This window comes from Balaenoptera musculus, chromosome 4 (genome assembly GCF_009873245.2).
Source record: "Balaenoptera musculus isolate JJ_BM4_2016_0621 chromosome 4, mBalMus1.pri.v3, whole genome shotgun sequence".
Classification (NCBI taxonomy): Eukaryota; Metazoa; Chordata; class Mammalia; order Artiodactyla; family Balaenopteridae; genus Balaenoptera; species Balaenoptera musculus.
Window position 1 is genome coordinate 77,696,829 of NC_045788.1, and position 27,605 is coordinate 77,724,433.

A 27,605-nucleotide genomic window follows, 5' to 3' on the forward strand; every position below is an offset into this window, starting at 1 on the left:
GATAAAATATGTGAGTGAGACTTTTGTAAAGCTCTGAAAAAAAGTTATAATCTATATTGGAAAACAACTAGAAGGATACTGTTCACAGATTATTTTGCAATTTTCTTTTATGTCTAACTTCACTTGACCAAAAGAGAAACTGGATTATGAGACAATGTATTGTGGGTATGGTTTACATAAGAAAGCCATGGTAAATTCTAATCAATAGACTCATACTCAAAAGACCTTAACCCTATCTCAAAAAACTGGCAAGTTAATGTACATTTATATTTTAAATAAAACATTTAAGTTTGCCTGTACTATTTTGTTTTTTGAATATTTAAAACATTTATGTGATTCAAAAGTCAGAACTATATAAAAAGGAATACCCAGCGAAGTCTGGCAGCTATATGTCAATGCCCTGCATGCTGTTTCCTGTCACCTTCATAGATAACTATTTTCATTAGTTTCTGGTGTATGTCTTTTCTTTTTCATTGTATAAATATTAGCAAGTGCTAATAAATATTAGCAAGTGCTTAGATACAGTCTCACTGTACCTTTCTTATTCAGAGGATAGTATTCTATATACATTACTTTGTACCTCTTTTTCCCCTTTAACAATATATCTAATATATCTTGGAAATCACTCTTTGTCAGTTCATGGAGATTTTTGTTCTTTTTATATCTGTATAACCCCATTGTGTATGTGGATATACCATTGTTTATTCAGTCAGTTCTCTGATGGATATTTGAGTTGTTCCCAATATTTTGGTATGGCAAATGATGCTGCAGTGAGTAACTTTGGCATATGTTATTGTTTAGTTTAGTTTTGATGGAGGTGTATCTTTAGGAAAGAATCCTAGAAGTATGATTGCTGGGTCAAGTGTAAAGACATATGTGATTTTGGTTTTGCAAAATTGCCCTCTGTAGTGTTTGTATCATTTTCCAGTTTTACCAGTGCTATATGAGAGTGGTTATTTTCCCACAACCTCATAAATAAAGTTATATTGTCAAGTTTTTATATTTTTGAGTGTACTTTTAATTTACACTTTTTATTATGAATAAATTTGAACATTTTTTCTATATGTTTAAGGTAGTATTTTATTTTCTATGAGTTGTCCATGTCTTTTGCACATTTTTCTATTGTATTTTCGGTCTTTTTCTTAAGTTTTAACAAAACTTTTTTTTTTTTTTAATTAATTAGTTAATTTATTTTTAGCTGTGTTGGGTCTTTGTTTCTGTGCGAGGGCTTTCTCTAGTTGTGGAGAGCGGGGGCCACTCTTCATTGCGGTGTGTGGGCCTCTCACTATCGCGGCCTCTCTTGTTGCGGAGCACAGGCTCCAGACGCACAGGCTCAGTAGTTGTGGCTCACGGGCCCAGTTGCTCCGCGGCATGTGGGATCTTCCCAGACCAGGGCTCGAACCCGTGTCCCCTGCATTGGCAGGCAGATTCTCAACCACTGCGCCACCAGGAAAGCCCTTAACAATTCTTTTATATATATTAGGGAGAGTAGTTCTTTGTGGTATAAATATTTTTCTCTTAGTTTTTCACTTGGCTTTTGACTTTGTTTATTGTGTGTTTTGTATAGCATTTTAAAAAAATGTAGTTGAATTTTGAACTTTAGAATCAGTGAGAAATGCTTTTCTTGCTCTGAGATTATAAATTCTCTCACATTTTCTTCAAGTAATTATATGATTATAGTCCCTCTCTTTTGTGCTCCGTTCCATTTAGAGTTTATTCTAATATATGGTTCTTCAATTTTATCTTTTTTCATAATGGCTATCTGTAGTCGCATCTTTATTTATTAAAAAGATTTGTTTACACACAGTGACTGAAAAATTTTCTTCAGCTTTCATTTAACTTTTTTCTCCAATTTTTATGTACTAATTTGCATTTGTGTTTAGATGCATTTCTAATTTCCATTTGTTGTAGGGTATATTTCTATTTCATTTGTTGACCTGACAACAGACCAATTTTACCAATATGTACACTACTACCTCTGTTTTAATTAAAAGCTTTTATTGTATTATCTAGTAGGATTAGTTTCATGGCTCTCCTTTTTTAGTGTTCATAGGTATTCTTGCTTACCTACCTTTTCATATATCGCTTAGAATTAACTTGGTATTTTCATTGGTATTGTTAAATTTATACATTAACATGGAGGAGAACTGACTGACATCCTTTTTAATTTGGTCTTATTCATGAAAAGAGATGTTTCTTTATTTCTTTGAGTCTATTTTGGGGCTTTCAAGAGTGTTCTGAAAATTTTCTCATAGGGAATTTGAGTGTTTTTTAAATAGCTTTGTTGCAATACAATTCACATAGTATATAATTTAAAGTGTACAAGTCAATGATTTTTAGTATGTTCACAGAGTTGTGCAGTCATCAACATCTAATTTCAGAACATTTTCATCACCCCAGAAAGAAACCCTGTACTCATTAGCAGTCACTCCCCATTTTCCTTCAACCTCCTCATCCTCCCCTACCCCTGAGCAACCACCAGTGTGCTTTCTGTTTTTCTATAGACTTTCTATTCTATTCTTATTCATATAAATGGAATTATATAATATGTGGTCTTTCATGGCTGGTTTCTTTCACTTAGCATAATGTTTTCAAGGTTCATCCATGTTTTATCATGTATCAGTTCTTAAGTCCTTTATATTGCAGAATAATATTTCATTGTAGAGATGTACTACATCTTTATCCATTCATCAGAATGATGGACATTTGATATGTTTTTACTTTTTGACTATTATGAGTAATGCTGCTGTTAACATTCATATTCAAGTTTTCGTGGACATATGTTTTGAATTCTCTTAGGTATATCTCTAGGAGTAGAACTGCTGGATCATATGGTAACTAATTTTAACATTTTGAGGAGCTTCCAAAGTCCTAAAAAGCAGCTGCATAATTTTACATTACTACAAGCAGTGTACAAGGGTTCACATTTCTCCACATCTCTCCAATGCTTGTTTTTATCTGTCTTTTTAAGTATATCCTTATGGGCTTGAAGCGCTATCTCATTATAGCTTGAATTTGTATTTCCCTAATGGGTAGTGATGTTGAACACCTTTCCATCTGTTTCTTGACCACATGAATATCTTCCTTAGAAAAATATCTACTCAGATCCTTTGCCCATTTTTAAACTGGGTTATTTATCATTTTATTATTGAGTTGTAAGAGTTCTTTATATATTCTGGATACAAGTCTCTTAAGAGATATATGGTATGGAAATATTTTCTTGCATTCTGTGGGTTGTCTTTTCAAGTTTTCGATTATGTCTTTTGAAGCACAAAGATTTTTAATTTTGATGACAATTAACAATGTTAAGTCTTCCAGTTAGTGTACATGGCTGTCTTCACATTTGTGTAGGTCTTTAATTTCTTTCAACAATTTTTATAGTTTTCACAGTACAAGTTTTATATGTCTTTTGTTACTTATTCTTAAACATTTTATTGTTTTTAATGCTATTGTAAATGGAATTCCTTTATTAATTTTCTTTTCAGATTGTTTATTGAAATGTATGAACAATTTTTTAATATTTTGATCTTGTATGCTGCAGCCTATTAAACTTGTTCATTAATTTTAATAGTATTTTGGTGGATTCCTTAGGATTTTCTATATACAAGTTCATATCATCTACAAATAGAGGTAGTTTTGCTTCTTTCTTTCCACTGTGGATGAATCTTATTTCTTTTTCTTGACCTGTCTAGAATCTCCAGTTAAATACGAATAGAGATAGTGAGAGCAGACATCTTCATCTTGTTCCTGATCTTAGAGGGAAAGTGTTCAGGCTTTCACCATCAAGTATGATGTTAGCTGTGGATTTTTTGCATATAGCCTTTATCAGGTTGAGGAATTTACCTTCTATTCCTAGATTGTTGAATATTTTTAATCACAAAAAGGTGTTAGATTTTGTGACGTGCTTTTTCTGCATCTATTGAGATCATCATGCAATTTTTGTCCATTATTCTATTGATATTACATTATTTGATTTTCAGATATATTAATCTTGAATTTTCTGGGTAAATCTCACTTGGTCATGTTGTATAGTACTATTTATATGTTGCTAGATTTGGTTTGCTGGTATTTTGTTGAGGATTGTGGCATCTACATTCGTAAGACACATTGGTCTGTAGTTCTTTATTCTCATGATGATTTTGTGTGGTTTTGAGGTAGTAGAATGAATTAGGAATTGTTCCTCTCTCTTTTTGGAATAAATTGTGAAGGATTGCTGTTAATTATTTAAACATTTGGTAACAGATTTCACCAGTCAAGCCATTTGGGCTTAGACATTTCTTTGGAGTACATTTTTTGATTACTAATTCAGTCTCTATTCTTGTTGTAGGTCTATTTAGATTTTCTATTTTTTCTTGAATCAGTTTTGGTAGTTGATATGTTTCCAGGAATTTGTCCATTTCATCTAGGTTATCTAATTTGTTGGTATTCAATTGTTCATAGTATTTTTTTATGATTCTTTTTATTTCTATAAGGCAGCAGTAGTGTCCCCTCTTCCATTCCTGATTTTAGTAATTTGAGTATTCTCTCTCTTTTTCTTGATCAGTCTAGCTAAAGGTTTCAGTATTGTTTCAAAGAACTGTTAACAATACTTAAACAAGGAAGCTGTTAGACTGAGGCAGCTTTAATGTCTTAGCAGCTTATGTAAGCAAACCGAAACTTAAGCCTTAGTCAATGCACTTGAATCCAAGAAAGTGAAACTTGAGAACAACCAATCACAAAAAGCCAACTAGGTTTTCCCAAATAAGGCAACTGCTGAAGCTATAACCAGTCCTGTAATTGCTTTGCTTTTCTTCAGCATCTTCTCTATAAAAACTTTGCCCCTAGCTCCTGTCATTAGAGGGCTCCTAACTGCCTTTGGTTTGGCGCTGCCCAATTCTAATTGGTGCATGCTCAAATAAACTCTTGAAAATTTTAATGTGTTTCAGTTTACCTTTTAACAGAACCTATTTTGGTTAGGTTGATTTTCTCTATTATTTTTTACTCTCTGTTTCTTTAATTTCTGCTCTTTATAGTTGTTTGTTTTTTTTTTCCTTCTTGCTTTGAGTTTCCTTTGCCCTTCAATTTGCAGTGTCTTAAGGTGGAAGATTAGGATATTGATTTTAGATCTTTATTCTTTTTTAGTATAGGCATTTATAACTATAAATTTCTTTCAAAGCACTACTTTCACTGTATCCCATAAGTTTTGGTATTTTATGTTTTCATTTTTTTATCTTCATCCGTTTCAAGGTAGTTTGTAATTTCAATTGTGATTTCTTCTCTGACCCATTGTTATTTAGTAGCATCTTGTTTAATTTCCACATTGTGAATTTCCAAAATTTTTTAAAATTTATTTTTAGTTTCATTCCATTGTCAGAAAACATATTTCACATGATTTCAATCCTTTTACATTTATTGAGGCTTGTTTTATTGCCTAGTAGATGGTCTGTCCTGGAGAACGTTCTATGTGGCTTCAAGAAGAATGTGCATTCTGCTGTTGCTGGTTGAAGTTCTACAGATGTCTGTTAGGTCTAGTTGATTTACTGTATAGTTTTCACCTTCTATTTCCTGTTGATCTTCTTAGTTCTTCTTTCCACTGTTGAAAGTGAGGGTATTTAAATCTTTAACTCTTATTTTTTAATTGTCTGTTTCTTCATTTCTGTCAAGTTTTGTTCATGTGTTTCGGAACCCTGTATATATTTACAGTTGTTATGTTTCTTTGATGGATGGGTCCTGTTGTCATTATAAAATATTCCTCTTCTGTGAACTTTTTTTTAAAAGTCTATTTTATCTGATATTAGTCTAGTTACTCTGGCTTTGTTATACTTGTGGTTTACATATTTTCCCTTCCTTTTACTTTTGACCTGTTTGTATTTTTGAATCTGTAATGTGTCTCTTATAGACAGCATATAGTTGGATTCTGGTTTTTTTTTTTTTATCCAATCTGTCAATCTCTTGTTTTTGATAGATTATTTAGCCCATTTGCATTTCATGTTACTATTGATGTAATTGGATTTACATCTTCCACATTTTGTCTATTTTCTATATATCTCACGTCTTCTTTTGTTCTCTTGTACTTTTACTGATTTCTTTTGAATTAAGCAAAACTTTCTAGTATAACTTTTAAATTTCTTTAATTTTTCTCTATATTTTTTGAAGTTATTTTCCCAGTAATTACTCAGGGGGTTAGCATATACAGCTTAAAATTTATACTTACTTAATCCCATTGAGCCCATTGAGATATAGAAACATTATTCTTGTATAGCTGTATTCCTATTCCATTTTTTTTTTCTTTTTGGTGCTATTAGTGTTATACATGTTACATCTAATCTACATGTGTTACAAACCCAACAGTACATTGTTATAATTGTTATTTTATACAATTTTATGTCTTTAAAGAAGCTGAGAGTAGAAGAGAGAGCAAATGTATACTTATAAAATTTGTTATATTTACATTTTTATTTAAGATTTGTGCTTCCCTTTATTTGTTTCTATGGATTTAGTTGCTATCTCTTGTTATTTCCTACTTCAATATAGCTTTGCTCCCACCTGCCTCCTTTGGGCTGTTATTGTCAAACATTTTGTATTTTTATATGTTTTATACATACTGTTTTGTACTGTTGCTTTTTAAAGTCAGTCAAGAGAAGAAAGGAGGGGAAATATGCAATAATATACTATCTTTACAAGTACCCACGCAATTACCTTTGTTGGCACTCTTTGTTTTTCTGTGTGGAATTAATATACTGTTTTGGGTCACTCTCTTTCAACCAGAAGAGCTTTTCTTTAGTAGTTCTTATAAGGCAGTTCTGCTAGCAACAAATTTTCTGTTTATCTGGGAATGTCTTTGTTATGCCTTTATTTTATAAAGTCAGTTTTCCTTTATATAGGATTCTTGGTTGACTTTTTTTTCTTTCAGCAGTTTGAACACGTTGTTTCACAGCATTCTGTCCTCCATTGTTTTTGATGAGAAGTCAGTTCTTAATTTTTTTTGGTTTCCCTTGTATGTGATGCATTGTTTTTCTTTTGCTGCTTTCATGATTTTCTCTTGGTATTTTACATTTTGACTCTGATGCATCAGGGTGTGGATCTTTTTGAGCTTTCCTAGTTGGAGTTCACTTTTAGTCTCTTGCATATGTAAAGTTTTCCATTAAATTTGGGAAGGTTTTAGCCATAATTTCTTCAAATGTTCTTTCTGTTCCTTTCTGTCTTCTTCTGGTACTCTCATTATGCATATGTTGGTACACTTTAATGCTTCCCACATTTCTCTGAGGCTCTGTTCATTTTTTTTTTCCTTTTTTCTCACCTCTCAGATTGCATAATCTTGATTGATCTATCTTCATGTTTGCTGATTCTTTATTCTGCCAGCTTGCATCTACTGTTGAGCTCTATAGTTAATAGTTCATTTCAGTTGTATTTTTTAACTCTAGAATTGCCATTTGGCTTTTTTTTTTTTATCATTTCTCTTTACTCATATTCCCTACTTGATGAGACATTGTCATCATACTTTCCTTTACATTATTAAACATGTTTTTTTTGTTGTTGTTGTTGTTCTTTGACCATACTTATAATGTCTGTTTTGAAGTCTTTGCAGATATTTCTGACATCTGGAACCCCTCAAAGGTGTTTCTTTTGCGTGCTTTTTCCCCTATGTTTGGGACACATGTTTCTGTTTCTTTGCATGTCTCATTGTTTTTTTTTTGTTGTTGAATCCTGGACACTTCAGATAATATATTATAGCAATTGTGAATATTGATTCCTCTTCCCCCTCCCTGTATTTTCTCAGAAATCATACAGAATACTTAAGATTGTATTTAACATCAGAATACCGAGATTAAAAGTGTCTATGATTAAAGTTCTTGGATTCTGTAAAATCCAGCTTGTATGCTTAGTGGTCTCTTCTTTTCTCTTGTCAGTGAGTTGTTTGTGATTAAATGAAGTTTCCATATAAGTGAGGCATTATCACATTTAGAAATTTTTCCAAATACTGAAGCCTTTGTTTTTAATATGAAGTTTACATTTACAATTTTGTCCCTTTTGTAATGCAGTAGTTTTAGGTAATGAATGATGCTTCTTCCCTTTAGGTTACACCTGTGTTTGAGGATTGGACTACTATTGATTGGTATCGATTTTTCTGTTTATGGGAGAAGTTACCAGCTTCTATGAAACGGGTGGCAGAGCTAGTGGGAGTTGAAGAAGGGTTCTTGGCTCGCTGTGTGAAAGGAAAAGTAGTAGCCAGAACTGAGAAACAGCACCGACAAATGGCCATCCATAAAAGGTAAATATCAAGGAGCCTGGACTATCCAGTTTTTAACACAGTATTGGATATACAGTAGATGTCCAGTTTATTGTAATCACTTTCATTGTCATTAAAATCAAAGTTTTGGCTGAATATAGTAAAAATTTTCAACTTTTTGTATTTATTGATATTTTTCTTCTTTGTAGCTTATAAGAAACCACTATATATCAAGACTTTTAAAAGTAGAACATTTAATTACTTTCTTCCCTTAAAGAATATATGATCAGAACTGCCAACTTAGTGTGGCTCCATTTAAGGATATGGTTTGTATCATCCTTTGAAGTGATTTGTTACCAGTAGGGAAGAGCCAATTAAAAGATTCAGGTGGGGAAATTGTACAGGCTTTAGCTTCTTTGAAATATAATAAAATTATTTTTCTTAAAGCATTAGTCTCATTATTTACATCATAGTCAAGTGTAAATTTTGTAAGGATTATATACTTGGATTATTTGTGGCACAATTGCCTTTCACATCATAACTTTTTTATAACCAAATTTTGATTGAAATATGATTAGGTGATATAATTGTGTATCAAGTGTTTAAAATTTTTGTGCCATCATATTTCTTGAACCAAGTCTCATTTCTTAAAATTAGTTAGCATTATTGAAATATGGACAAAATCATTTTGTTATACAGATATTAGTTTTTTGCTATAGTACTAACGTATGTTAGAATTTACAAACATTGAGCTCTTTGCCCACTAATCCTATATCCTATTAGGAATCTTCTCACCTTCTCACCCTCTTACCTTTTTTGGTTCTTTCTTGTTTCTCAACATACATTGTACTTTCATAGTAGACATAAGTGACCTCTTACCATACTTTTGGTAATTTACTTTCCAGGTTTTTTACCAGTCTTGTGCTATTAGATTTAATCAGTGAAGTTCCCTTAAAGGAAATTAATCAGAAATATGGATGCAGTCGTGGACAGATTCAATCGTTACAACAGTCAGCTGCTGTTTATGCAGGTCAGTTAAACAAGTGTTCCCACATTTATTTAAGACTCTGTGGTTTGAGGCCAAGTTAAGATTACTTTTTTTCAAATTCCATTTTACTGTAGGTTTCTCTGAAAGTGAGGGGATCATGTTAAGCCATAATTTTGTATAGTTCCTGTCATCATCAGAACACCCAAAACTATGACTCCTGTGGGCTCAGTTACCCTGCTACAGAAGAATAGCAGCTGGCTGAGTGTCTGGATCTTGGTCCCCTTCCATTCCCTAGCAACCTGCTGACCATTGCTCTTCTTTCTGTTTTTCTTTCTTTTTTTTGTGGGGGGGGCGCGTATTGTAAGAAGAAACAGACACAGTTCTCACTGGTCTTCATTTTCTCATCAAGTTATTGATTAATACTTGTTATTGTGGAAGATGGCAAGTGGAGAGAGATTTCTGGACTTCTTTCTCACTGTTCTAAATATCTCTTCTCTAAGGAAATACTGGTCTTTCTTAATAAAATTAAACTCTTATCTTCTAAGCTAGGCAAACAAGGGAAGCTCTAGGTCTGATTTTACCAAGAAATCCTTAAGCCCTTAGGAGGGAAATCCTGGGCTGCTGGAGAGTGTGTTTACATGTATAAGAAGTTTCATTGTGAAATTGTGTGCATGAGAGATTACTGAGGGAAAGATGCCAGGAGAGGGTAGTAAGAAGGGAGAGACTTACCCTTCAACTCACTGGCATCAAAGATCTCAGATTACCTCTAGGGTTAATGTTCTTGTAGGGAAGTGATTTTCTTAATGACTTGACACTTGGCTACTCTGGCCTCTTTATTTCAAGAGGGTATAGCTATCAAGGTGGGCACCCTTTTTTTTTTTTTTTTTTTTAAGAAATTATCAATGGGACTTTCACTCTTTGTAAATAATCCTCTCAGCACTTGACAATTTAAATTAGCTCTCTTGTTTTCCTCTAGGTGAAAAGAGTTCTTTACCTGTTTTAAGAGTTCTTTCTTCTTTAAAGAAAGTAAGGAAAAAAATTGAGAGAGAGAGAGAGAGAGGGGAACTAGTGAGGGCTTTTTGTTTGTTTTGTGTTTATGTGCTCTGCCTCAATTTTTTCAAATGCAAGTTCATGATTAAGAAGAAATAAGATGATATTTAATGTGTCTAGCCAATTAGGCCTTTAAAGATGTCTGCTCTCCTATTATTTTATACCTTGGGCCTGTTAAACTTTATAATTCTGCAGAAAAAACAACAGTGAAACAAAAATACATCTCAAGAAATGGAGAATTGGTCTAGAAAGAATTTTTAATTCAATAAATATTATATGAATATTCTAGGGATGATTACAGTGTTTTCCAACCGCCTGGGCTGGCACAACATGGAACTACTACTGTCCCAATTTCAGAAGCGTCTTACATTTGGCATCCAGAGGGAGCTGTGTGACCTGGTCCGGGTATCCTTACTTAATGCACAGAGAGCCAGATCCCTCTATGCTTCTGGCTTTCTTACTGTGGCCGATCTTGCCAGAGCAGATGTTGCTGAGGTGGAAAGTATTCTGAAAAATGCTGTGCCTTTTAAAAGGTAAGAAAAATCCCCTTGTCTACATATATTATTAAATGAAAACAGGTCAATTTGTAAATAATAGATAATATATTAAAATATTTTTCCCTTAGATAATATCATGCCATATTTGGTATAAGTGGAAGAAAATGTGGCTCCTTTTCCCCTTTGAGGATTACTTTTTTCTTTTTTTGTATATTTAAAATATATTTTATGACTTTAAAGACACTTCTAAATGTATCATAACTCTCTCCTAGAAAGTTTGAGTAAAGTTAAGTTACTAATGTTTCTGCATTGATGGATTTTAGTTCTCAGTATATATCCAGGGCTCATCTTAGATTTTCTTCAGGCAAGAAAACTTCAAAATATACTCTTCTTGAATATTCTTTGGAACACTAGTCCCTCAAAAACAGTTTATGAGAAGAGGACTTCTTGATATATGTGTGTGTGTGTAACCAATTCATTGAATGGGCTGGACTCAGCATATTATCAAGGAATAGCTTAATTATTTTCTCAACCATTATTCTTTGAACTCACTGTTGTATGTAATCTCAGCCAGATTCTATAGCTGTTTAGGCAGTTTCCAGTATTAACAGTTTTATTTTCAGGTTTTAAAAATTTGTTCTAAATTAGAGCATTAATCTCATTTCCAGTTCAGTGCTTCTTTCCTCTTTGGTTTGACACACGCTCTGAAACTTGAAACATGTGGGAAGGGATGGGGGCATAGTCAAAGAAAGGGCCTCACTGCGCAGTGCCACCTCACATCATGGGCTCTACTCCGTGTATTTCGGCAGCAATGCAGGTATGATTCCTGCTAGTGGGCCCTGGTACAGCATGCACTACAGCCAGCATAGCTATAGCTGTATAGCTACCTCTACCTAGATTTTGAAGGATGAAATTGCTTGGAGTCTTAAGCATATGCAACCCAAGCAGAGAATGTGGAGCTGTGGGGGCAGGGTCATCCCCTGTGACCCCAGATTGGAAGATCCACTGGTGGGCGATTTTGTCACTTTTGGGTGTGCCTCTGGCTGAAACCTACATAGAGTATGCTTTAAAACCTACTTATAAAGGTGTTGATCTCCTCTGGAGCCTGTGATTTTCACAGAATCTTTGGATATATTCATACTTGCTTAGAAATATGTAATAAAAGACCTGAGGTGAAAAAATTCAGATGTGGGAGTATCTCTGTGGTAACAGCATACCATATATCATACTTAACCCTTCCAGGGAGTCATCTGAAGTCAGTACACATTTTAAAAAAGTTAATTGGAAAAAATTTGTAAACACATTTTGGAATCTCTTCTGTGTGATTCTAAGGCCATTATTGCCATGACTGTGATTCTTCTGAAAGCCCAGAACCTTCACTGATCAACATTAATGAAACATAGTAATATGAGAAATCAACATTATCTGCCTCCTCATGTGACATACTGAGAAAGACACAACATTACTCCTGGAATATTTTTATCACAAATGTCTAATGTGAATTTAACTGTAGAGAAACATCAGACAAACCTAAATTGAGAGACATTCTACAAAATAATTGGCCAGTACTTTTCAAAAATATCAAGGTCGTGGAAACAAAAACTGAGGAGCTGATTCCAATTAAAGCAGGCTAAAGAGACATGACAACTAAAATGTACCACCTTACTCTAGATTGGATTAGAAAAAGGACATACTTGGAACAATTGGTAAATTTTGCGTAAGGTATGTAGATTAGATACAGTATTGTATTAATGTTAATTTTCTGAATAGAAACTGATGTATTTGGAGACTGGCCACCCTTTCAGTGCCCGGTATGTAAAAGCCAGAAAACCCATCCAACATTCAGATTGTCTCAAATAGCTTGCCATTACCAACAATCTGTAATGAATTACCTTGTGCATATGTATTTTCATATCGTTGGTGATGTTTCTTCAGAGTAAATTCCTAGAAATGAGATTTCAGAAGGTAAGTGCATATATATAGATTTATTAGATTCCAAATTGCTCTGCAGAAGGGTCTAGCCAAGTTGCACTCTCACTGGTCTATTACCCCTCAGCTCACCAGTAGAATCCATTGTTAGAGGTTGTTAAAAAACTGAGTAAATTTGAAGATCCAACTAGCTTTATTAGGCGATTCATGAATTGCAACATCCAATCTAGGAACTAGAAGGGGTTTTACTAAAAGATGGAAGGTTTTTATAGGAAGAAGGATAGGGCAGAGGAGCTATTAGCAAAATAAAAGAAAGAATTATTTTTATACCAGGGCAGCTTTTTGGGGATAAAAGGGAAAGGCAAGGGGGTTTTATCATGCAGATTGTATCTTGCGGGTGGGGAGGGAGGATGGACAGATTACCTCTTGGTGCTGACCAGGAAATTCTAGACTGGTTGATTAAGATTACATTTCTGGTGAAGGTCAAAACTGCAATTAGGTTAGGTATTAAATCTAGGTTTGGTATCATGGGCTTTAGCCATTTGGGGCCTGTGGCTTTTCTCTTTAATAATTCCCTCCTTTTCATCATACTCTCAGCCTGAGAGATGTGATCAAAATTTAAGGCATTAGCTTCGCTCTCAACTACTGCTCTGCAGCTTTGTTGATCTTTGTTGTGCTATCCATAGGTCATGACGTCTTTGATGAACTCCTATGATATTCACAGGCCATGACTTCAGGTTTGTTACTGAGTCCAAGCTTGTTCTGCTGCACAACAGACCAATAAATCAGGAGACGAGGTGTTGAGGCAAGGAATAGCGACTTTGTTTGAAAAGCTGGGCATCCGAGAAGATGGCAGACTAGAGTCCTAGAGTACCATCTTATCTGGGTCTGATGCTAGTTTCTTTTATAGAACAGAGAGGGGGAGGAGGTGAGGAAGTAAAGTAAAAAGGCTCTAAGTCTTACAAAATATCTTCTGGTTTGGCCAGCCTCTGGGAGGGGATGCGTTAATTTCTTCTTTCTTGCAGTCATTCAGGGGTGGGCAGGGGCAGGGTGTTTCCCTGTGAGCTGAACGAAGGCACTTTGGTTTAACATTGAGGCAGAGGGGCAGGGTTCCCCAAGGGAGGCCATTATGTATGCTTATAGCTATAAACAGCATCCTTTTAGTGATTATAGTCACAAAAGCAACGGGAAGCAAAGGTTAAAGTAAAAGAAACAGATCCAACATGGAGTCAGATTTTGTTCTTCCCTGTTACAGGTTCACAATTTATAAGGTGGCTGTTCTCCTCATTTCTTTTCTGATGTTCCACTCTTAGGGAGATCATTTCTCTGCTGGTCAGTGGCTGTGAACATGCATTTAAAACTTTTGAGAGGATCCAATGTGCTGATGTTTATGATAACTATAAATAGGATAACTCCCAGTATTTGGAGTGTGCTTCAGAGCCATAGTCCCCAAGACCCAAACCAGTCAAAGACACTGTTGAAGGAGTCACCCTTTTAAGCCAAGTGGCTTACTCAGTGATCTTACGTAATTAAGTTTCAACTTCACCAGAAGTGTCAATCCAGGTACAACAGATGTTATTGGTCATAGCACAGACACTTCCCTGCTCAGCTAAAAGATTATCAAGGGTTATCTTATTATCAAGAGCAACTATGGCCAGAGAGTCTAAGTATTTCTGTTGGGCAACTAGTGCCCTAGCAGTGGAATCTGCAATGTTCTCTAAGAGTTGAGGAAAGGTTCCTGATCATATTCTTCTTTGTTTTAACTCCTAATCAGCCAAAGGAAACAGTTCTTGAATCATGAATCCTCCTGTTAGGCCTTTTCTAGAACAGTTAGGGGCACAGTTAGATAACCTAAGATGCCTAGTACAGTTGTGTGCCAGCCATATGGGCATTCATAGGCCCAAGGAGAATGATAACCACCACAGACAAAGACAAGACCTGTCGGGATGCAAACCATTCCTGTTAAGGAATACTGATAAAAGATTTATTCACAGGGACTGCTGCCTTTACCTGTTCAAGCCAGGAGTCAGTCAGGTTTTTAGTGCATGTGGAAAGAGAATCTCCCATCCTAAAATAGAGTTATCCTAAATACTGAAGGTTATCCCTTCTTAGTAATGGCCTGGGAGATACAGATGAGGGTGTTATCTTTCCAGGCCAATGCCAGAGTGAAATTAAGAAAGAAAAGGAGAAAGGGTTTCATGTTTAACTAAAGCAAGAAGACTAGAATCTGCTGTCTTGGGCGAAGGCAGTAGACATCGATATCAGCGACTTTTCTTACTCATCATTTTGATTCAGGGGTCTCCAGTGTTGTGTAGGACCAGATGTCAGGTGGTCCTCCTTATCTGTGAGACATGTACCTAAGGCTCAATACTTTCTATAGTTCTGCATCAGTGTCAGTGGTCAGGAGCACTTGGTAAGCTCCCTTCTGACAGGGCTCGAAGGCTGCCTTTGTTCTTAGTGATGTCAAATCAGAAGGGTGGGAGAAAATTGGAAATATTAGTTTGGTGAGTTGTAGCCAGATATTTAAGGACACTAGAAGAATTCAGGATCCAGTCCAGTTTACAGGTATGTAATAAAACCTCAAAGACAATTAACAGGACTAGAATCTAATTCTATCTATAAAGGTGTAAAGATAATTTTTCTCTCTTTAGTTACCCCTATTTTTTTTTTAACCAAAGATAATCATAGTAAAACTAATTTGCTTGCATTAAACTTGGCCTGATTATTTATATAAGTACAGCAAGAATAATGATTGACCATATAAGTCCTTTTTTAAGACTGCTTTGCTGAAACCTTGTAAGCAAGGTACCAGGTTGATTTTTTTTGAAGCAGTTCTTTGAAGCTATCTGGTCATATCTGAGTCTGTGCATGCCTTTCTCAAATATGACATTCCAGTCAAAGCCTTGGTAATATAACCAGTGTTTCTAATTGTATCCTGTTACAAGGAGAAAAGATTGTTATTGAACTTATGCAAGCAAATAAATTGTTAAGAGAGTAAGAGTATTCACTGAGAGTTCCTGAATTCTGGAGGGATCAGGTGGGGAGAAAAAGTTTCATCTTTGTTCACAAAGGTATACTTTACTAAATTGTTGTAAGTCATAGATAGCTTAAGAAAAGGTCTCCTTAAATCTGGAAAAACAAAAACATTAAAGTATCCTCCTCAGGTCATGTAGTCCTATGTAATTAATTCTTTTTCTGCTTGAATACAGTTTTCAAGAGTCCAGAGGGAGGAAGCCTGAGGCCTTTAGGGACCCAAATAGTTGTTCTTACATATACTGTGGTGGGTGAAGGAATGGGAAAACAGAAAAATGAGATTTGTCAGGGAGCCAGGAAGAACCATGAGGCCATCTTGGTTTTCCCACAGCTCCAACTGTTTGTTTAATTTACAGCCATTGTTTACCCATCTTAGTTTCTCTGATTCAGGAGCATACTGTCATCTGTTATAAGGACATCAGGTCTGGCAGTAAGCGGGTCATTTTTGGAGAAGTAGAATGAATCTCATCAACACTTGCCACAATCTTTATGTAGATCCTGTTGCCTTTACATGAAAGTCAACTAGGTCATTTCCCTGTTACTCAGGTTCAATATTTTTAGCGTGAGCCTCAATTTTGATGAGTAATTTCAGAAAGTAAGTGAATAGCAGTAAAAGGATTGTTTACTTGTTACCCATTTCTGATTGGGGTCCCAGAGGATGTCATACACCATTTTAAGATAATGAGTAGAATTATAAGTTAAGATTACACCAGGATATATCAAGTTTCTAGGAATTTCACACAATTTCTAGAACACTTATACACCTAATCAAGTACAACATAAAGAAGGCTTAATGTTACTTCTTGTTTGGTAATGCTTCCCATGTAATTTAACATACAAAATAAGCCTAACATCTTTTGAAATGTTCCAGGGGCCTCTGAAAAATTTCAGTTAGTTTGTGGTCAAAAGACTTCATTCAGAATTTGATTTGGGGAAGTTTGTCAAAGATATCAAATGGTTTGGACACTTGACTAAATAGGATCACAGGTCCATATGAAACAGTACTTGATTGTCTATTTAGCAGATGAAGGAAAATTAAGTTCTAGTTTTATATAAGTACACTATTGATATTAAAACTTAATTTTTAAAATACTTATAATAATTCAGTTTTAGCCAGCTTGATTACACAAGGTAAAATCTTTTCACTCTTCAGTGAAGAGAGAAAAGATTTTTGTATGCCTTTAGTTTACCCTTTATAACCAGAAGCTCTAGTTCAGACAAAATTACTCTCATTTCCCTTAACAAAATGCATCTTCATTCCTCATGCCTTTTCTTTTCTTTGTTTTTTTTTAAATTAATTATTATCTTTTTTTTGGGCTGCGTTGGGTCTTCGTTGCTGCACGCGGGCTTTCTCTAGTTGCAGTGAGGGGGGCTACTCTTCTTTGCAGTATGCAGGCTTCTCATTGCAGTGGCTTCTCATGTTGCTGAGCACGGGCTCTAGGCCTGCGGGCTTCAGTAGTTGTGGCTCGTGGGCTCTTGAGCACAGGCTCAGTAGTTGTGGCACATGGACTTAGTTGCTCCGTGGCATGTGGGATCTTCCTGGACCAGGGCTCGAACTTGTGTCCCCTGCATTGGCAGGCAGATCCTTAACCAGTGTGCCGCCAGGGAAGTCCCTCATGCCTTTTCTAGCCAAAAACACATCCTGCTTTCCTTGCATATGGAGATGTTTCCTTTGTTGTTTCTTGTAGCTTTAATTACATATATTAGAATTTTTAATCTTATGAAAACCTTAATTTCTGGCTAAAATTTAGGAACTAAACAGTTGTGGACTCTTACACTAGCATTCCGAAGCTTGGCAAAATTATAAGTACTCTTTATAACTTCTAGAAACATGTGCTTTCTCATAGAAACTTTCTTAGCATGGCACTGTTGACTGAAAAAAAGAAAAGCACAATGTGAGAGTTGTGAGTTAAGTTTTATTTGGGGCAAAATGAGAACTATAGCCCGGGAGACAGCATTTCAGGTAGCTCTGAGAAGCCGCTCTGAAGAGGTAGCGGGGAAGGTCAGTGTTATATGACTTTAGTGAAGGGGGTATGAGCAGCCAAACACACATTTTGGCAGAGGGTTGCTGCTAGTCATGAGGAGCGGGTGTCACTGTTAATGATTTTAGTGCTTTTCTAGATATGAGGAATGTAAGAATTGGGCTCATAAAATCTCCTGAAAATATCTATCTGAAGACCTGTTCTGCCAGTTTTTCCCAGAGCACGAAGTGCCTCATTCCTGATCTCCACCCTGAACTCCTTTCAGGGGGTGTTGAAGGTCAGCAGCTGCAGCAGCTCATGATTTAATCCTTGTAGAGGTAGATGGCAAGTGCCAATAGTTGGCAGCACCAAACATGCTCACTAATAATCCCAGATTTTATCTTTAGTTTTTCAACAATAGAAAGCCAAAAGTAGATAAAGCTATGTTCAGTAATTAATCTTTCACCTATTTTATCTTATTTGGAATGATCTAAATGTTCAATAAATTTCCATTACTTAACCTAAGCTTAGCAAAACTTTAGGGTTTCAGGCTAAAGATTTGGAAAACTTATTTCAAAAGTTCACCTAGAAAATCTTTTTATTCTACTTTTATTTATTTAATTTACTTGCTCTAAACAATTATATTTAGGTTACTAATGAAAATTTCATCATACCAAGTTATTTTTCTTGCTGACAAATTTGTTAGCTTAGGTAGAGTAAAAATATTATAATTAATGCTGACAACTATTAAGACATGTCTGTTTTAATTAAAGCGACAAACTTAAACTAGCTTTTACTTCCTAAAGATTATCTTGGATAACCTGATCTTGAAAAGCATTTGAGTTAGCTATATTCCTTAGAACTTTGGAATAGCCAATCCTTACAAGCTTGTCTTTAAACCAAAAAAAAAAAAAAATACAGCTCTTATTGTAGATCAACTATATTTCAAAAAATAAAAAGATTACACGTCTGATGAAGGTTTAAATTGTATTTAGGTTATGTATTAAATCTAGGCTTGGTATCATGGGCTTTAGCACAAGTGATGCCATTTGGAGCCTCTGGTTTTTCTCTTTGACAAAAAGGTTTTCATTTTTACTAGTCGGATAGATGAGAAGTTGTATCTCAGTATGGTTTTAATGTGCATTTCTCTAAATGTGCGTGATGGTGAATATTTTTTCTTATTTTCTGGATTACTTAAAGAAATATATCTTTGTGAATTATCTGGTTATATCTTTTCCTTATGCTTCTACTACGTTTTGGTTTTTACCCTCTCATTTTTAAAGAGTCTTAGAATCTTTTCTTTTTAAAACTGATTAGGGTTCTTAGCCATTTGTTTCACATGTATATTTCATATATTTTTCTCAAAACTTATCAATTGTCTTTTGACTTTATTGCATTGTTTTCACCATGCAGAATTTTTATTTTTCTTTTCATTTATTTTTTAGCAATCTTTTTTTTTTTTTTGCTTCTAAATTGTCATAGTTAGAAAGGTTTTTCATATATTGAGATGAAAGAGGAATTCACATGTTTTCTTCTAGTATTTATAAGTTTGCATTTGGATTCCTGATGCATTTAGAATTTAATTTTGTGTATGGTGTTAAGTCTGGATCCAATTTTATTTCTCAGTGGTTCCCATTTATAAAAAAGTTTATCTTTGTCCCAGTGATTTGAGATGCCATCATCATACATTAAATATCCATATGTAATTAAGTCTATTTCTGGACTTTCTATTCTCTATTTGCTATTCTTTCTGTCAATTAATGAGCCAGTACCATGCTTTTAATTATAAGGGCTTTATAGTGTGTTTTAATGTCTGGTAGGGTAAATTCTACCTTATGGTTTTTCAGTATTTTCTTGGCTATTCTTGCATGTTTGCCCATATGAAACTTAAAGTGCTTTTTGATATTGTATTAGAATTCGATTGAAATTTAATAGAACTGAAATCTTTATAATGTTGAGTGAACCTACCCAAGGATAGGTAATATCTTTGCATTGGATCTAGTCTTTTTGATTTTTCAGGAGTTTTAAAATATTTTCCTCATATAGGTTTTCAGGAGTTTTAGTTTTCCTCATACAAATTTTGTACATTTCTTGTTAAATTTATTCCTATTTAATCATTATTCTGTTTTTAATTAGTGGCTGTCTTCTATGTCTTCTACATGGTTATTATTTGAATATGTAAAGGCTGTTGAGTTTTATATTTTTTTTATCGTGCTATTTTCTGAATACTTTTGTTGTTTAAATTACTTTTATCATTGATTCTCAAGGATTTTCCAGGTATATTGTCATATCATTTGTAAATAGAGTTATTTTACTTTTTCCCTAACAATTCTTGTGCATCTAACTGATTTCTTTGGTCTAATTGAATTAGCTAATAGCTCTAATAGGTAGTGGTAGTAGACAATAGTAATAGAGATAGTGGACATTTTTGCTTTGTTTGTGATCCTAGTGGAAATGCCTCTGCTACCCTAGTAAGATACTGACTTCAGGACTATGGTGTGTGTGTGTGTGTGTGTGTGTGTGTGTGTGTGTGTGTAATCATTTTAAGAAAATATCCATTAATTGCAATTTTCTCGTATATTTTTTATCAGGAACATTTTTTATTAAATTTTGTTAAAGGCTTTTTCAGTATCTATGGAGATAGTCATAGGTTTCTCCCCCTTTACATCTCTTAGCATGTTATATTAATAGATTTCCTACTGTTGAATCAGTTTTATGTTCCAGAATAAATTTCACTGGGTCGTGTTATATTATTTTTTTACATGATGTTGGACTCTATCTGCTAATATTTAATATAGTATACTTTTGCATTGTTATCCATAAATAATATTAGTCTACAGTTTTTGTATGTATGTTCATATGTGTGTTTTGCACTATCTTTACTCAAGTTTTGATATCAGACTTTCTTCATGAAAAACAAAAAGGAAGATTTTTCCTTATTTTCAGTACTTTGGGACTGGTTAAAGGTTTGATATGATTACCCTATGAAACAATCTTGGATGGTGCCTTTTTATGGGGTTAATTCTCTGATCACCTTCTCTATTTTATTTTTTCAGAACTTAATCTCTTTAAGCTTTCTATGTCTAGTGGGGTCAATTTTGGTAACCTTTCTTTCCCAACGAAATTATCTATTTCATCTGGATTTTCAGATATATTTTCATAGTGATCTGTAAATTAGTCTGTTAGGAATTTTAAATATTTCTTCTATTTCATTGGGTATGCCTCTTTTTTGATTTATTATTTTGTAAATTTCTACTTTCTGTTTTCTTCTTGATCAGATTAACTAGTGGTCTATTTTGTAAATTTTAAAAAATCAAGTATTTTCTTTTACTAGTTAGGTCTATTAAAAAAAATCTACCTCATTAAATACTATTTTTTGAATTTTATTACTACTTCCTACTGCTTTCTTTTGTTTTACTTTGTCATACTTTTTTTTCTAGTTCTTTTTGTTGAACTAGGAGTTTAATTTGTTGACATTCATATTTTTATTGATAAAATACTGTTTGTTTTTATTTTAATACTATGAATTTAGTACTGTGAATTTTCCTGTGGTGTCTTATTTTAAATGTAACCATAGATTCTGATATTTAGGGCTTTCATTATATTTTTTTAGGAATTATGGAATTTGCATGTTTTCCCGTTTTTGCCTGGGTAGAAGTTCTTTTTTGTTGTTGTTGTTAATAATTTTTAGTTTTATTGTATTGCAATCTAAGCATGTTGTTTATAACATTTCTACTTTATGGAATTCACTGACAATTTCTTTGTTTACTAATATATGATCAATACAGACTAGATAGTTGTATTCTCTATTATAAAAGTAAAATATTTGAGATATTTTCACAAAGTCTACCTTTTTGATTATGTTAATTAAGTCTTATTCATTCCTACTTATTCCCCCCTGCCAGTACTTCATCTGTCTTTTAATAAGAATGGTTTATTAAAGTCTACTAATTGTTAGTACACTTGTCTCTTTGTCTCCTTGTATCTCTTATAGTGTTTGCTTCACAAATGTGGTTGCTTGTTATTTAGAGTGTAAATGTTCATAGTAAATATGACTGATTGATAGTTATCTTTGGTTGTGCTTTTGGTTTTGAGCATTAAATTATACCCTTCTTGGGATATCCCTCACTGCTTTGTTCTTGTTTCCCTTTGCCTGGGAATTCCTTTGCCCATCCCTTTGTTTTTAGCCTTTTTGAAGTACTTTGTTTTAGATATGCTTTTTTATACCACATTGAGTTGTAGTTGTGTTTTGCTTTCTGAAACAAATTGAAGATCTTTTTAATAGATGATTTAATCCCATTCACATTTAGCAATATGAATAACATGTTTCGTTTCAATTCTCTCAAATTATTTTATAATTATGTGTATTATGTGATATTTGCTGTTTCTTTCTCCACCCAAGGGTATTCTTTGGTATTTTATTTTTAAATTTAGAAAGGTGTATATTTTTGTTTTAATGGGTGCTTTTGTACTTTTTATTATCTGGTTTGTCAAAATTTTAATTGTATCCTGTAATTCCTACCTATTGCCGAAACAACAGTCATTGACATTGAGCTTACTTTAACTTTCTTTTTCCCTCTCCCTTTTTCAAAGTGCATTATTTCTACTTTATCTCAATATAAAACTTGCGTACATTAATTTTCCACCTTTGCCTCCACCCTTGTGGGGGGTAGGGTTGGAAGACTAATATAATCTACATTTTTAGTTATTCAGATTACCATCGTTCTTATTGCTCAAGTATTCCTTCCTCTCTTGAGTGGATGAAACTTATCCTCTAGTAGCTTTAGGTTCCTCGAGGAAGGCTTATATAATATAGAATTCTTCAAGTTCTTGTATGTTTCAGACAGTTTTTTCCATAACCTTAATATTTGAAGCACACCTTGGCTGGATAGAAATCCTTGGTCTATACTTTCTTTTACTGAGTTTTTTGAAAATGTTGTTTCTTTGCTTTGTATGCTGTTTTCAAGAATTCTTATGGGAGTGTGATTCTTTTGCCCTTCCAAATATGTAGGCCTTGAGAGTTCTTTTCTTTTTTTTTTTTTTTAACATTTATTTGTTTATTTATTTATTTTTGGCTGCGTTGGGTCTTCGTTGCTGTGTGTGGGCTCTCTCTAGTTGTGGTGAGCAGGGGCTACTCTTCATTGGGGTGCACGGGCTTCTCATTGCAGTGACTTCTCTTGTTGCGGAGCACAGGCTCTAGGGCGCACGGGCTTCCGTAGTTGTGGCACGTGGGCTCAGTAGTTGTGGGTCGTGGGCTCTAGAGCACAGGCTCAGTAGTTGTGGTGCACGGGCTTAGTTGCTCCACGGCATGTGGGATCTTTCTGGACCAGGGCTCAAACCCGTGTCCCCTGCATTGGCAGGCAGATTCTTAACCACTACGCCACCAAGGAAGTCCCGAGATTTATTTTCTATATCTTTGAAGTTTGATAGTTTTACTAGGCATTTTAGTTAACTCTTGCTATGGAAGAAATTACTTAAGAACTTAGTGTCTTAAAAGCAACTAGTAAATATATATTAACTCAAAGTTTCTGCAAGTCATGAATTTGGGAGTACCTTTCCTTGTAGTTCTGGTTTGAGCTCCTCAGGAGGTTGTAGTTAAGTTGTTGGCCAGAACTGAAGTCATCTGAAGGGCTGTCTTAGATCTGCTTTTAAGATGCCTCACACACATGCTGGCAGGTTGGTGTTCATTTCTCTACATGAACTTCTCCATAGAGCTGCTTGAGACCCTTATGCCATGATGGTTTGCTTCCCCAAGAGTGAGTGACCCAAAAGAGAGCAAAATGGAAACTGCAATGTCTTTTATGACCTAGCCTCAGTTTTTAGTTGTTTTGGGTGAGAGGCTAAATTGGTCCCTGTTATTTTATCTTGTTCGGAAACAGAAGTTTCCCAGCTTCCATAATTTTTATGCCTCATCCTGTTTTTCTTCTCTTCATGGTACTTTAGTTACGTATGTTTGTCCTTTTAGGGTGTAGAATCTATTATTTTACTATGAAGAGCACTGATATTTTATCAGTCAGCTTGGCTAAGCTCAAACTTTTCCTGTCGTAGGCAATAGCTCAAATCTCTGTTCAGTTGTTTAGACTTTCACCTAGCTGCTTGGAGTCTCTCCACACTTGCATAGTTTTGAGGTCAGCCAGATATTTGGGCAGAATTTGTATGAAAAATATGGGGTTCTCCTTCCCTGGATCTCTCAATTCTGAACTTTCTCTCTTCATTTTGAATCTTTTGTAGTTACTCTGAACTGTCTTTCAAATTCTGTCAATCAATAAACTCCAGATTTCCATTTAAAGACTCTTAGTAAGGCCTTCCCTAATGATGCTATTTAAAAATTGCACAACCTCCTATCCCTTTCTGGTGCTTCATTTTTTTTTTTTTTTTTTAACATCTTTATTGAGTATAATTGCTTTAAACAATGGTGTGTGTATAGTTTCTGCTTTATAACAAAGTGAATCAGCTATACATATACATATACCCCTATATCTCCTCCCTCTTGCATCTCCCTCCCATCCTCCCTATCCCACCCCTCTAGGTGGTCACAATGGCGCTTCAATTTTTTGCACAGCTCTTATCTATTACCAGTTGACACAGAATGCATTTTAACATTTGTTTACTTTCTGATTTCCCCAACTATAATGTAAGCTCTGTGAGAGTAGATACATTTCCCTCTTGTTCAGTGCTATTTCTTCAGTTTCTAGAAAAGCTCAGATTGATGCTTAATAAATACTTGTATTAATAAATGAATCAATGCATTAATTTATTTCTTTTCCTACCTCTTGTATAGTACCCGAAAGGCAGTGGATGAGGAAGAGGAAGCAGTTGAAGAACGTCGGAATATGCGAACTATTTGGGTGACTGGCAGAAAAGATTTAACTGAAAGGGAAGCGGCAACTCTTATAGTAGAAGAAGCCAGAATGATTCTGCAGCAGGACTTAGTTGAAATGGGAGTGCAGTGGAGTCCATATTCCCTTTTAAATTCTGATACACACTCATTGACCTGCAGTGAATCAGAAGTAAAAGAACACAAATTTATACCCCAAACTAAGAGTTCTTATAAAAGATTAACTTCAAAGAAAAAAAGTAACACAATATTTAGTGATTCTTCTGTTACTCATTTACCAAAGACAGTGCAAGATTTAGACAAAAGTAGAGAGCATACAGATTCCTTTTATTATAAATTTCAGGATGGGCATCAAGAATGTCAAGTGCATTCCACTTCCAGAGCAAAAATACGGGCTTCTTTGAGTATAAATAAAGAAAAGCTAGGAACCTCTCTGAATGAGGGGAAAGCAAGCACTACGAAAGTTGTTCAGACTCTCTCATCTGAGAAAACAAAAAAAGAAGCTTTGAATTTCAGTTCAGAAGAGATGAGTACAACCTCTCAATCTTGGAAACATAGTAAGCATCTAACACTATCTAGAGACAGTAGCCCTGTGAAAGACACTAGGATGTGTAGAATCAATTTACAAGAACAGACTCTGTCTAATCCTATTCATTGTGAAGAGTCATTTACTTTAGATGAGAAGAATATGGAATTTAGAAGTCCAGAGCCATTTGCTAAAAACATATCTTTCTGTGCTGAGGGAAGATATCGCAAAGTATCATTCCCATCACAAACAGAACAGAGTTGTTCAAGGAACAATAAAATATCTAATGATGTTCTTGTGGAATATTTTATCACAGGATCCCAGAATAAAAATGTGACTCATCAAGCCACTAGTGTGGTTAGTGAAAATGGAAGAGTATTAGCTGTTGAATCAGAAAAAAAAAATGAAGCGCTGATACAAAATGATTCAAAAAACCAGCATGTTAATGTGAAACACCATGACACCCATCCAATTAACCAGTGCCTGGAAAAGCAGTTTGATAAACAGACAAATACTTACACCAAACTGAAAAAACCAATAGCAAGACAAATGCCCTATGAGACAGATAGCAATTATATGAATAGGGACTCAAATGTTGTTATGATATGTGAAAGTACAAAGTTTAATGCTGAGGAAAATAAATCAGGTAATCTTCAGGTATCAGGAGATAACATAAGCAGCACTGAGATACCCAGTGGAGTACATCTACTAAGTGGAGCATTTGGTAAATCAGGAGGCCAGTGTGAGAATATTCTAAATACCCTTAGAGTACAGGTAAAAACAGATGCTTATGCAGCAGACAGAACTAAAAATAATCATGTTTCTGACTTAGGTTTAGATCTCTGTGATTTTGAAGATAGTTTCTACCTGGATACTCAGTCAGAGAAAATAATTCAACAGATAGCAACTGAAAATGGCAAGCAAGAAGGAGCAAAGGATACCAGCCTGGCAACAAGGATGATGCAGAAGAGCCTAGACAAACAGAGCTCAGTGAGCTCCTTTCAGAAAGAGATTCACATTACTTTTCCAGGTGAACAACATTCACCAGGAATGACAAATCATTTGAAACTTAAGACTGTAGATGCTATGAAACAAAGCACTGATTCACATGGGGTTGATAACCTGACTCCAGAAAGCCCAATTTTTTATTCTCCAATATTAATAGGGGAAAATGACCCATTTTTTAAAGGCAATGAACTTTCTGTTACTGACTCCCAATTAAATAGTTTTCTTCAAGGTTATCAAACACAAGAAGCTATGAAACCAGTTATACCTCTGGTTCCTAAAATGAGAACTCCTACTGATATAGAAGTAGAGAACGTCTGCCAGTTCCTGAAACAAGTTTGAATTTGAGTGGTAGTTTACTGTTTGACAGTTTCAGTGAAGAGTACCTCGTAGAAGAGCAACCACCTGATGTACAAGCAAAAGAACGCCTTCCTTCTGAAATAACTTCAGTCCATTTTGGTGATTCTCTGTGTCTACAATCAGAGGGCCCAATTAAAAAATCAGATGTGAATGAGAATCAAGATAATCAGCAGCCATTGTCTTGTTTCAGTGATGAGTCTACTGTATTTTCAGAAATGGATTCTGCTCAGATGGTTGAAGCTTTGGACAATGTAGACGTATTTCCTGTCCAAGAGAAACATAATACTGCAGGATCTCTTAGAGTATTAGAACTGAGTGATCCAGTTATTGTGGGTAATGATTATTCCCAAAGAGAAGTAATTGGAGGAGATAAAGATAAAAGGTCTCAAAAATCCAAATTAACTGGGACAAGGCAAGATAATTCATTCATATGGTCAGGGGCATCATTTGATTTAAGTCCAGGACTGCAAAGGATTTTAGATAATGTGTCCAGTCCTCTAGAAAATGAAAAGCTAAAATTAACCATTACAGACTTGCTCAGTTTGAAAGGAAAAAATACAGAGGTAAATGACAAACAAGAAATAATTTCAAATTTGGAGACAAATCAAGTGCAAGGAATTCCATTTTCCCCTAATATTGTGTTAAAAGGCAATATTGACGCACTAGAGAACAATGTCATTCATGGTGAAACCTCCTCCCTCTTGCCTTGTAAAGAAAACTGTATAGTTGATGATAATGGACTCATCCCTCCTATACCATCTGCTTCTAAGTTGTCATTTCCAGATTTTCTTGGAACATCTTCTGTAAAACTTAAGAAAATTAGTAGTGGTTTACAGCTTGGTGAAAGTTATTCATTTGGCTCACCTTCAGATAATAAAAACCGCGATTTAAGTCCAGAGACTAGAAATGGTTTCAAAGATGACAGTCCTATTAGAGACACAAGTTTTTCACCGCAGTTACCACAGGATGGATCGCAGTTAACTCTAGCCTCATGCAGTCCAGAAAGTTTGGCCATAATTGACGTAGCGAGTGACCAAACTCTCTTTCAAACATTCATGAAGGAGTGGCAAAACAAAACTCGATTTTCCATCTCATTGGCTTGTGAAAAGATCAGTAATTTGACATCTTCTAAAAGCGCTACTATTGGTGGTAGGTTTAAGCAAGGTAAGATTTTTTAAAAAATCTTTTACATTTGTATGTAAAATAGTG

At 34.7% G+C, this 27,605-nt stretch overlaps 1 protein-coding gene across 1 annotated transcript in view; it reads left to right on the forward strand.

Moving 5' to 3' along the window:
• POLQ (DNA polymerase theta) overlaps positions 1–27,605 on the forward strand; it is a 104,687-nt gene that overhangs the window by 31,207 nt on the left and 45,875 nt on the right. Inside the window, 5 exon segments of the mRNA XM_036851791.1 lie at positions 8,058–8,251; positions 9,115–9,239; positions 10,537–10,780; positions 24,449–26,342; positions 26,345–27,560. Coding sequence (XP_036707686.1) covers positions 8,058–8,251; positions 9,115–9,239; positions 10,537–10,780; positions 24,449–26,342; positions 26,345–27,560 — 3,673 coding nt within the window.